We start from the raw sequence: 12,407 nt of genomic DNA on the forward strand, positions 1-12,407 counted from the left end.
TTGAGCCAACCCTTCTTGGGTAGGGAGACTACATCGGTCTGCAGTGGAATTCCCGTTTTGGCACAGGGGCGTCTCTTGAGGACCTAAGCAAGCACCCCCTCTGCCGGTTGCTCCACCTCGGGTTGAGGTAGGCCCAGATACTCTGCCAACCCCGCAAGATGTTCATGGAAGGCCTTAGCTGATGAGGGTGTGTCAGGGTCCTCCTCCTCATCCGTATCCTGTTGGTCAGGAGGATCCTGCGTAGGTGGGGGGAGTAGCGGGAGCCGGTGGCAGGGGTACAGGGACAGGAGCCGGAGGCTGTGGAGGAGACTGGTACGGAACCGCCTGAGGAATCAGCTGGGGGGGCCAGAGGCAGAGGCTGTGTCGGGGCCGTGGGCACCGGCGCAGGAGCCTGTGGTGCCCAAAGCATTGGAGGGAGCACATCCCTGATGGCATCCCTGAAGATAACCCCCATTCGAGGGGACTTCATGAGTCTGAGGAACCTCTCAAAGAACCTGTCTTCACAGGCCGGAGGCATGGTAGGGGATACTGACTGGGAAGCGGGAGGCTGCTGGAGCCGCGGCATACCCTGCCCATACGGACGCAGCAGGAACCTGCCCTGCGCAAATGAAGGATAGGCTGTAGGCCACGTACCTGGTTGAGGCCAGTCCCACCTTGACACTTGTTCCTCGCGGAACTCCTGGTATGGCGCCGGACGGGTGCCGATGTCTGGCATGGCGGCCATTTTGTCGAGCTGCCTGCCATGTGCCTGCGTTGTGTTGCTCAGCTCGCTGGGTCCAGCCTCCTCCAAGACTCTTGAGAGTGGATCGCGAGGCCTAGCCTGCTCCTCAGGCCCGGGGGCCGGTAGAGCTGCATTTAGGCGCCCCCTTGGATGTATTGCCAGTACTAGGGCGTGGCCCCTCTGACATAGTGCCGGTACAAGTGCGGAGCCCCTCGGGTGAAGACCTGGTAAAAGAACCTTCCGGTCCCTCAACACTGTCACCGGGAGGATCCGCAGATCCCTCGGCCTGTAGCTCGAGCAGCCTCACTGCACATGCTGGTGCAAGGACTTGAGCGGTCCCTCCCGCGTGGGCCAGTCCTTGGGAAGGAGTCTCCCTTGCGAGGTGCGATGGAAAATAGATGCCCTACCTTGGGCCTGGATCGATTTTTCACAAGGTTCTTGAGGTCCTCTGGAGGGGACTTCTGGAAGAGCTCCCTCCACCTGGCAAGTCTGTTCTTCAGCTACCTCGATGATAAGGCACTGCACGCTGTACAAGCTTGCCAACCGTGGTCTGGTCCAGGCAACGTAGGCAGAGGGTGTGGGGATCTGAAGTTGGGAAAAGCCTGTTGCAGGATGGACACCTGCTGAACCCTGTGGAAGTCGACATGTGCCGGGGAGGAGCGTGACGCTTCAGGACCGAGTACCTGAATGATAAAAAAGACAAAGAGAAGAAGTATCCACATGTGGAATTACATGGCCGAAGCCAAACCCAGGAGCACTGGTGAATACGGCCCGTTCATGTCGATGTGGAAAAGGGGACTGGGGTGTGGCGCCGGATGGGTGGAGTTAGGGCAGGGCATGCTCCCAGGGCCGCACCCCGGTGCGCCTCTAAATTAAAGGGGGAAGAAGGTTTTTTCTGGTGAAAAAGATTCCGTCTCCCGTCCCTTGGAAGGGACGCCCATGCAGTATGGAGGAAAGGGGACGCGATATAAGAGTAAGTCTCATGCCTCTGAGGATGTGATGTGTTTAAAAATAATGAACAAATGTTTCTTTCCGTTTGCATGTTGGGTGATACCTTCTCAGCCTTGGATCCCCCTCTTCCGGATTCAGATCCCCAGAAAGTTATTTTCACTATCAGTACCTTTGGGTTTCAATCTCTTGCTTCCGAGGGCCTGATATTCAAAACAGCAAAACCAAAAAGTTATTTTCTTTATCTTTAGAGCAGTGGTTTCTTCATCCCTGGATCCCCCTCTTCCGGGTGCAGATCCTTCTTGATCATCAGCCTCCCTCTGTCGGGTTCACTATAGCTTTTCTTGTATTCACGAGTCAATGTCTTTTTAAACAGTTGACTGTGGACATCCCTCTGGCGGGTTCACTATTGTTAACACACTGTATATCAGGACTTCAGACTTTGCCCCCTGTTCATCAACATCCCTCCATCGGGTTTACTCTTGCTAACTTTTACAATTCACAAAATGTGGGATTCACTTCCCTTAACTTCACCTTCCCTTGCTGGACAAAGACTATCGACTGTACGGAGGATTGTTCTAGACCCGTGAATGACCACTTCAACCCAAGTCTATTACGCCGTTCCCAAGGCCTTCTGGTAACGGTAGTTTCAACCACAGGATATTCAGCCAGAGTTTCTCAAGCAAGCATGTGTGTGGTGCCTGGCCCCCCTGTAGCTGGCTTTCCCTTCTTCCACATGGAAATAACATTTCTTTGTACTTTCTTCAATTAGCCGGTTTTGCTACTTTTGTCCAAACACAGTTCAGTTTCTTATCTATTCTCCCCTCGACTCACTGGCTGTGATGAACCGCTCGGCTATGCTTTTCTTGTCTCTGGAATCAAGGCCGGTACCACAATGTCAAGCGTCTCCCCTCGGCTTGGTTATCAGAGGAGGAGGGCCTCATGTACCAATGACATCTGCTGCAATACACACTTGCTATTGTTCGCAGTCTTACGATTCCTTCTGTGGAGGTTTCACGGGCCTGACTTGGAAAGGGCAAGGTCGCTTCTTTCCTTGTCACCCTCTCGGTTCGCACCGTCTTTCTCCTCCTCTTGAACTGCCATGCTGAGTTAGCTCTCTCGTTGTGCAGTCTGCCTTGCTCGTATTGTGCTCTCGTGCTCCACCTTTTATCCCTGTGGGGAAGGGAAAAGGATGTCAGGTGTGTGTGATTCTGGTCAATTGCCCGACCCTGGCGTTGGGACATGTCATGTAAATGGCTTTGGTGTTTGTCCATCGTCTTTCGCGATGGGTGAAAGTGTGCGTGTCAGAAAGGAGGCGGGGGTAGAGTGTTTGCTTCTCCTACTGGGAAGGATGGGGAAAAGGTATAAGAAGGGGATACCCCATCTCACCAGTCAGTGTCCCACTTCCACTCCCCGATGAACCCCCATCCAGGTGATCCTCCCTCACTAGTCCACCCCCAGGAACTGGATCCAATAGCAATGGCTGTGTCCTGGCCACCTGGATGACAGATAACCGGGGACTAATGCGTGAGACACCTTCAGGTTTCTCACATACCCTTCCCCTAGGTGAGGTAGATATGCCTGTAGTTTGTTCAGGTTTCTTGCAGGTAAGATCTGGAAGAGGACAGGGATTAGAGATATCCAGGAACTCTCGCATATTCTGCTGGTTAGTTCTGGTTGGGTCAGATAGAGGTGGAATCGGTTAGGCTGTCTCTTTACAATAGCCTATGAATTGGGGTTTCAGGTCTGTTTTGGGCTCACGGTTTTCCCAGTTCCATATTGGGAATTTTCAGAGAAGTCATTGGTCTGCCATGATTTTTGAGCTAGAAAATCTCAGAAGGGGTTGGAGGTTCTTGTAAGAGAGTAGAGAAGATGGAGAAATCTCGCCCCAGAATTACTTCTTCGGGGAGTCCAGCAATTATAACAGATGATATTTTGCAGGACTCACCTCGGATCTCAATGTGTACTGGTATTTTTAGATATACCTCATTGCCTCCATGTACACGTCACTCTAACTAGGGCCGTGTTATCTAGATCTTTTGTGGTAACTAGATCAGCCCGTATAACTGTTTGCTTACTACTTGAGTCGCTCAGGGCTCTCACTTTTTCGTGGGTAAACTCAACAGGAGTTTGACACTGGCAGATACTGAATGTTTCTAACTTTTCCTCGGGTTCTTCCCATTCCTCGCCCTTCAAACAGCCTATTACCATTGGTTTGTCTTTTATATTCTTTGGACAGTGTCTAGCTTGATGCCCTGTTTCTCTACAAGGAAAATAGATCAAAGGAGGGGGGTCTGCTTCCTTTTAACTCTTCCTTTCTACTTTCATCATTAGCCTTTGGATCAATTCTCCTATTTTCAATTTTCTCAGTTGGTTTCCCTTCTTTGATCCTGTGTGATCCCCCTTGTTGATCTACTCCTACAGGTTGAATTCGATGGATGGACTTATGGTCCTTCCATTCTTCCCATCGATGGGTCAAATTGAAGTGTTCAGCTGCATCCGAATGGCTCTATGCAGTCTCAATGGCTGTGGCTAGAGTAGGCCGATTTAACTGGAGGATAGCTTCTTGCAAGAAAGGAGGATAAGAATTTGTGAAATGTTCTACTGTAATCATCTCTGTTATTTCTTCTAAGGACTTGTTATTAATCCATAGGGCCACTGTGTTTTTAATGTGTTCTCCTAGTCCTAAAGGGGTTTCTCCTGGGTTCAATGTTATGTCTCGTAATTTTTGTCAGTAAAAAGGAGAGGTCTGCCCCACTCTTTGTAGCAACCCTTCTTTGATAGATAGAAAGGTGGCTCCCTGTGCAAGGTTAAGTAGATGATAGGAAGTTTGGAGTTCACCTTTCAATAGGGGTCCCAAGTAGCAGCTTTGCAGGTTTTCTTCCCATTCTAGTTGGTTGGTCAGGCGTTCACAATTTAGATAAAAATATCCTAAATCTTCACCTTCAAGATGGGGCTGAAGTGCGCTGTGTGGTAGTAATAGCCTGGTTTGTAATTCAATTAACCTTGTTAAATTTTCTTGGAGCCTATTTTCTGCCTGTATCTGATGGGCCGCTAATTGGGCAATGCCGTTGGCTAATTTGGCAATTTATTCTGGTGGTGTAAGGGTTCCTTCTGTAGTATCTGCATTTGAAAAGAAACAGCTCTCGATTCCGTCGGATAAGGTTTCAATCGCCAAAAGCTTCTGCACTGAAGTCCTTATAAGGATTTTCCTGGCCTCGCAGACCAGGAAGAAGGCTAAAGAACAAGATGGAAAAAGGACAAGCGAAAAATCTCATGGGCGGCCATGCTTGACCAGTAGCCACAGTTAGTAACCAAAAGCAGTAAGGCTAAAACAAAAAGTCCCCAAAAGTGGGAAAAAGTCACTGCTGCCACCAGCCTATCCGTTTAGAACACCTCGAGCAACAAAAAATCCTCAGAGGGTTAGTCTAGGGCAAAACAAAAATGTACCCCCCATTGTACTTCAGTGTAAGCTGCATTTTACAATGATAAAAAGTTACCACAAGTGACACAAAAGTAGTAACAAAGTAACACGACTAAGGGAAACAAGGTTTGCCACTACTGACAGCCTGAAGAACATGTCAGTTTCCCCATGACATATGAGCAAATGCCAGTGTAGTTAAGCTTTAGGCTTCACTACACTGCAAAAGGTACAGGTCAGATTAAAAAATAAAAGCAAAACGTTTGGGGGTTTCATAAAGATGGAAGGAAAGGTGCAGTAAAGAGAAATCGTTCCTAACAGAACCCCCCCAAACGTTTTGCTTTTGTTTGGAGTACCTAACCTGACTTTTTCACTCCTCTGGGCTTTGGCCATTTGTTATGGGGAAACTGACACGTTCTTCAAGCTGTCAGTACTGGGTAACTACGTTTCCCTTAGTCTTCAACTTTGTTGCCATTTCTTAGTAACTTTGTATCTATGTTCCAAGTACCTTACAATACAGCGCATAAGAGTCCCCTTGTTTTATGGCTCTAGCCACCCTCCAAGGATTTTTTGGTGTTTGTACAAGTGTGCCTAGGACAAACTGGTGGCAGCAGTTTACTTTTAAAGAACAAGTTACTTACCAACTGTAACGTTCTTTCGATTGGATGTTCCTCCCACGTATTCCTTATCTTAGATATTCTTATCTTCCAGCTTTGTTGCCTCAGAATATTTTTTTCACCAGAGGCCGCTGTACTCGAGCTTGCTGCATTGATGTCCCTCTAGGGCTGCCATTGAGCGTCAAAGTCACCCGTAGTATAAAGGGTTCAAGACACACCTGTTGGCTTATGTTCTGTTTTTACGATATGTTGATGTGCATCAGGTGACCAGGAATTCATTAACCTCCAGCACTTAAGGAATTTAGAGAGTAACTAGCGTAAACTGTACGGCGGGGTAGGCTGGGAGGGTCGAAGAGGAATACGTGGGAGGAATATCCAATCGAAAGAACGTTACAGTTGGTAAGTAACTTGTTCTTCGAATGGATTGTGTCCTCCCACACATTCCTCATCTTAGATAGGCTCCCAAAGCAGTATGAATTCGGAGGAGGAAGTACCAGAAATATTATTCATGAACCGTGTGAAGGACGGCTTTTGCGAAAGACCACCTTGAGATGATGTTGAGTCCAAGCAGTAGTGCTTCACGAAGGTGTGCATTGACGAGCAGGTGGCAGCTGCACAAATATCTTGCACCGGGACACCCCTCTGAAGAGCCGCTTAAGTCACCATGCCCCTAGTTGAATGGGCCATTAGTCCATCTGGAGGCTCTTTAACAGCCAATTTATAGCATTCAGTAATTGCCAAGATTATCCATCTGGACAGCGTCTGTTTTGTTACTGCTAAACCCAATTTGTGTCCCGTATACCAGACAAAGAGTTGATCACTTTGTCGAAAGAGATATAGAAACTGAAAGCCCTTTTTGGGTCCACTCTGTGTAGCCTTTCTTCCTCCTTACTTGCATGCGGAGGAGGATAGAAAGAAGGTAAGGTAATTTTCTGTGACAGGTGGAAGTATGAGACTATTTTTCGTAAAGAAGAAGGTTTGACCCTAAGAGTAACTTTGTCCCTATGGAAAATGGTGTGAGGAGGCTTACAAGAGAACACCTGCAACTTACTCACCCTGCGGGCTGATGTAACTGCCACTAGCAGAATTGTCTTCAAAGTGAGGAGCCTTAACAGGCAAGAATGTAATACCTCAAAAGGGATACATGTGAGAAATGTTATAACTAAATTTAAATCCCAGATGGGGAACCTGAAAGGGTGTTGGAGGGTACACATTTGTGAGCACTTTCAGAAATTGAATAACCAAGGGCATTTTGAAGTAAGACACTTCTTCTGAGGAGCGCTTAAAAATAGATAGCGCTGCTAAATATCATTTTATTGTACCAACTTGAAGCCCCAAATTGGCCAAGTGTAAAAGGAAAGAAAGTACTGTAGGAGTATTACATAAGAATGGATCCACATTCTTATCTCTGCACCAGTTACTGAACTTGTTCCAACGACACCGGTACAAGGATTTTTGTTGCTGGCCTTCTGGCCGAAAGCAAAATCTCCATTACGTCATCCGGGATGTCCCAATCCTTATATCTCAGCCTCTCAGAAACCATGCTTGAACGCTGAGTGTCTTGACCTCTGGATGGAGAACCCGACCTTTCTCTTGCGAGAGAAGATCCTCTCTTTGTGGAAGACGTATTGGAGGGCAGGTGGACATGTCCAGAAGGTCCGGTAACATGTCCTCCTGGCCCAATCCGGGGCAATTAGGATCATGGATTTCCTGAACTTTCTCAACCTCCTGATTACATGAGGAATCACTGGGACTGGAGGAAACGGGTACAGGAGTGTAAATTCCCAGTCCACCACAAGCAAGTCCCCTAGAGATTCCTTGTCTGACTCGTAAGCTCTTTTAAAGTTTGAGTTTTTTTAGTGCAATTTTTGGTGTCTTCTTGTTCCATAAAAATTTGAGAAGAGAATAATGTTTTTAAAATAACGTTTTGGGAAAAGATATGGGAATCATCGATAATGTGCATAGGATTATAGGAACTAACATCCTTTTTAATGTATCAAGACTACCCCACCAAGTTAAATATAACGGAGGCCATTTAGTAACCATATTTTCAAATACAGATATAATAAAATCCATTATCAAATTCAAAGAGTGCAAAATATGTGTTGCAACTATAATTCCAAGGGATTTTATGTTTGTAGGACATACTGACATCCCTTAAGTATCAACACTATCTGAAATCAGGGAACTGTCTACAGGAAGAATATCCGATTTATCAAGGTTCAATTTATAACCTGAATTGGAGGTTTTGAGGGTTAGAAATGTAAAGCAGAATATCAGCTGTATAGAGAGACAGATAAATGGTTGTAAAGTTAATATTTATACCAAGAACGTTATTATTTACTCTTCTACTTTGGAGAAATGGTTCTACGGCCAAAACCAATAAGAGAGGGGATAAAGGGCATCCTCGACAAGCACCTCCAAGAATAGGAAAAGAAGAGCTTATAGTTTCATTAATAAAAATATTAGAGGATGTGAAGCATAAAAGATGTTAATTAGGTTAAACTGCAATCCACACCATCAAATGCTTTTTCAACATCAAGTGTTACTAGCGCACATTGATCCATTGAGACATTTCGAGAATTTAAGACATTAAAGAGAAGGCGGGTGTTCGAGGAGCCATTGCGACCTTTAATAAATCCAGTTTGGTGAACGTTAATCAAATAGGGCATATATTTATCAAGTCTTGAAAAGAATGTTAGCAAACATTTTTGCTTCAGTTTTCAATGAATGATGAATTCGTGCTAGGTTTAGGAAATATTATTATAGTTTCTTCTGTAAAAGAGTCTTTACTAACACCTAACTCTTTTTAGCATGGAGTTTACTGAATTGAGGATCTGTTCAGCAGATCACTCCTTTTGAGATGTAATTAACCACATTTTTCTATTATTTAATGTAAGTTTTAAAAAATCAGGGCTTCCACACCTTTGCCAGATGGCAATTCCTCAAAGACACAGGCTGAACCAGAAAATAAAGAGAAAATCAGCCTTAGCCTCGTTCTGAGCAGGGCACAGTTTTTTATGCTGCCCTTCTCCATAAGCTGATAAACCTCTTCTAACAGGAAAGCACCCAGAAGCAAAGAGGGGTTGGTAGGAGGACGGTATGGAGGATGTTGAACAAGAGGGAGGCAGTAAACCTGAGTAATGACCTGTACAGCCCAACGGCCGGATGTGGTATGTTGCCACTCATAGCTGAACAGGGAGACCCCCCCCCCCACCCCCACCTCCCTACACCCTGCTGGAAGTACCCTCATGTTACAGACTGGGAGATTTTCAGCTGCCCCAGATACCACAGTTCAGGAGGTAAAGGAAAATGTTGCCACGGTGCAAGTTGCATTAACCGTGCTCAAGGTGGTCTCGTGCAGAAGGGATGTGACCTAGAAGTTCGGGCTGGACTGCCCCTATTGGCTGGGGACCAAGCCTGATTTGCATATGGTCTTTCCCCTTCTGAAATGGCTTGGCAGGCTGAAGAACGATGGTCTGGAGCGTTGCCCAGAGCAATGCCAGAGGTTAGGATTAACTCCAAACCTTCCAGCCATCACCTGTTTTGTTTTGCAAGAGTTAGAAGTTGTCATCTTTTTGAAAAACAAGGCAACGAGAACAGATTGTTTTATGACAACCAACAGAAACAAGAACATTTTATGTGCCTTTAATTATAGAGCAGAATCTAAATATGTTAGCAAATTTACCTTCTTCAGCTCCTCTTGCTTTTTCAAGAAGCACTGTGTTTTCTTTAGTTAGCCTTTGCACATCCTTGGTTAACATACTAGTTGCCTCTTCAAGCTAAACAGGAACAAAGATACATAAATACTGTAACAGCTGTCTAACATTTTTAATGTTACCTTGCAAAATAAGCAACATTCTGTATCATCACATTTAAAACGGGTGTGCAGTAGAAATACATTCATAAATATTATTGCAAGTACAAAGTGCTCATTCCATCAATGCAGCGGGGTACGCTTTCCATGAACTGTTAAAGTCACTCAAACATTCTCATGGTCACGAAAGAACTACCTTGGACAGATGTATCCTTCACTAGTGATTCAAAGTGATCTGCCCAGGATTTGCTGGAGATACCCGCCAAATATGACCATCACCTCATTTGAACTTTATATGAAATTCCTAATAATTCTATTGGGAGGATCAATCAATAACACACAATTTGTTAATTTCAGCATACCCATGAAGTGAATTTGTAAGCAGATCATATCAAGCTGGGAACCTAAAAATGAGAACAAGTACTATTAGTGAGCAGCAGGTATGCCTTAACGCTGCATACGGTCTGTCTCCCTTCAATCGTCTGAAAAGAGGACGAGTACTATACACCCGCCAGAACTATCTAGCCAACAAAGCATACAAAGGTAAAACAGTCAGTTCTTATGGAAGTAAGCCGACCCACCAAGGGTTGCAGTGGAAGAGAACACCGACACGTCTACAGCTTAAAGAAGTGGTTGTAGTCACACCCTTGGACTAAACGGCCCGGTTAAATCAGAATGTTGGCCAGTATGAGGAAACATCTGTAAAAACACACATGGGCACCAGTTCTTAAATTCACATACAGCAGTTGTGAAAGGTGAGGTAAGAAGCCCAGCACCTGTCCATCATACGCCCGATGGTAGTGAGTATACCACGTTGGTTAACAAAGAAAGTCCTGAAGAAAGTGAGTCTAATTTTACTTACCACTGAAACCGGTAGACAGAAAAAACTGTGAGAAGGGTAAGGTCACTACCCGTACACCACAGTTTTGCTCCACTCTCTGTGTGGCCCTACTTGATCGATAGGGGTTCACACAAGAAAGTGGATGTGTTGTGGTCTTCCGAAACATTTGACATTGATGTTTTAGTAAATATCTTATGCGTTTAGATTTGCTCTTCGCGAGTAATGGGAGTTATTCTCTTGTCTATAGGTCATTCAAATTGCATTACACCATAAATAGACAATTGAATTACATCACAATTGCTTTATCTCCCATATTTTAGATGTGTATGAGTGAGATTGACGGATGAGGAGAAGAAGTAGATTCCTATTACCTTGCACAGCCAAAGAACAAATTGATTTGTCCTTTCCTTTCCTTTCTTTTTATGTCTGCTGTTCGATAAGCGGCACACCAGCAAAAACTAGTCTTAGGAGGTTGCAGGCAGTGTTAGATAGACCTTCATGCTATCCTTGTGTCTTTCCTTTGTACAGCCTCGATACTAAAGGGGACCTCTTTCTCCACATTTGGACAAGTGTGAAAAATGTTGCAAGTGAAAGTAGTTTAGGCGAGTTGGTCCTTTTCTGTGTGATCAAACTATAGGTTATGACTAACCCTGTGTACTTGGATAGTACGCTCCCCCTTGTAATTTTAGGTTAGAATCATACCAGGTGTTGCGTTTGGAGGCAGGCTTCATGGGGATCCTCATGATAGGGGTAAGGATGTCCAGAGTGCTGGAAATGGAGAGGTGAAGGTCAGCAAGGGCTGTGTCACTGTGAGAGTCAGTGGCCAGAGTGGGAGGGGGAATGAAGGTGGTGGCAAAAGCAGCAAGACACTCTCTTCATTGGTCGAATGATGGAGAAGAAGACTGGCTGTGTGGGCAGAGGCTTAGCCAGTGGATCCAAAAGATTCAGGTGAGAGGACAGGAGGACATGGTCAGACCAATAGAGGGGTGTAGTGAGAGAGTTGGAGATGGGGTTGTCTGCTGAGATGAGAGCATGCAAGGTGTGTCAAGCTGAGTGCATCGGACCAGAGGGAATAAGGGTGAGGGAAAGAGTCACAGAGGCTGCGGAAGAGTCCAGAGACCGCATCTGGAGAGTCAAGGTGAATATTGAAGTCTCAGAGGAAGAGAAGCTTGGACGTGGAAGCCAGGAGAGAAGAGGTGAAGTCAAACCCTCCAGAAAGGAAGATGGAGTCCGGACCAGGTGTTTCTGTAGATGGGGCAAGAGTCAGCGAGAGGATTGGAGAGACACCAAGACTGCAGACGAGGCATTCAAAGGAAGGGAGTAGTTTCTTACCTGTAACTCCATTTCTCCAGCATTGGTATCTTTCATGGATTCACATGCTTTGAATATTCCCCGTCGTCAGGCTGGGAATCCCCGGTACATTATATAGACCCTTTCCCGTAGGAAAACTTTTTCGACGCTTATGCGTCCTATCCACCTCGTTTTGTATCATGCGTGCCCGTGCCGTCAGGAATTCATGATATAAATACAGGACCCGCCCCCGCGCTCCCTCAGATTTCGGCCCCCAAAGTAGTGGGGGAACCGGTTTGCATGATCAGGGGAGGCAGGTGGGCGCATGTGAATCCATGAAAGATACCAATGCTGGAGAAATGGAGTTACAGATAAGAAACTACTCCCTTCTCCAGCATTGGATCTTTCATGGATTCACATGCTTTGAATAGATTACATAGCAGTACTACCCCCAAGAGGAGGTGTGCATGCAAACCCATATACTTTCTTCGCAAAAGGCCGTTCCCTAAGATCATGTATACATCAGTAATAGTTTACATAGGAAAAAACGGACCACATACAGTCATAAATTCCACAGGATGCAACCCCGCAGCCGGGGCTTACCTTACTGGAACAGGTGTCGAAGCACCGCCTGTCCCATCCGGGTGTCTTCGGCATGTTGCTGCGACAGGCAGTAATGGCGGGTAAAGGTGTGTGTAGTCGCCCAGGTAGCCGCCATGCAGATGTCCCCTAGAGGGACTCCGGCCCACAGT

The 12,407-nt window shown here is 45.9% G+C and overlaps 1 protein-coding gene across 1 annotated transcript in view; it reads right to left on the minus strand.

The window, feature by feature from the left end:
• Positions 1-12,407, minus strand: part of ROCK1 (Rho associated coiled-coil containing protein kinase 1) — a 3,300,884-nt gene that overhangs the window by 636,840 nt on the left and 2,651,637 nt on the right. Inside the window, exon 24 of the mRNA XM_069620881.1 lies at positions 9,396-9,489. Coding sequence (XP_069476982.1) covers positions 9,396-9,489 — 94 coding nt within the window. The remainder of the gene's footprint in view (positions 1-9,395; positions 9,490-12,407) is intronic.

Source organism: Ambystoma mexicanum, chromosome 5q (assembly GCF_040938575.1).
Source record: "Ambystoma mexicanum isolate Mex_15411 chromosome 5q, UKY_AmexF1_1, whole genome shotgun sequence".
Lineage (NCBI taxonomy): Eukaryota > Metazoa > Chordata > Amphibia > Caudata > Ambystomatidae > Ambystoma > Ambystoma mexicanum.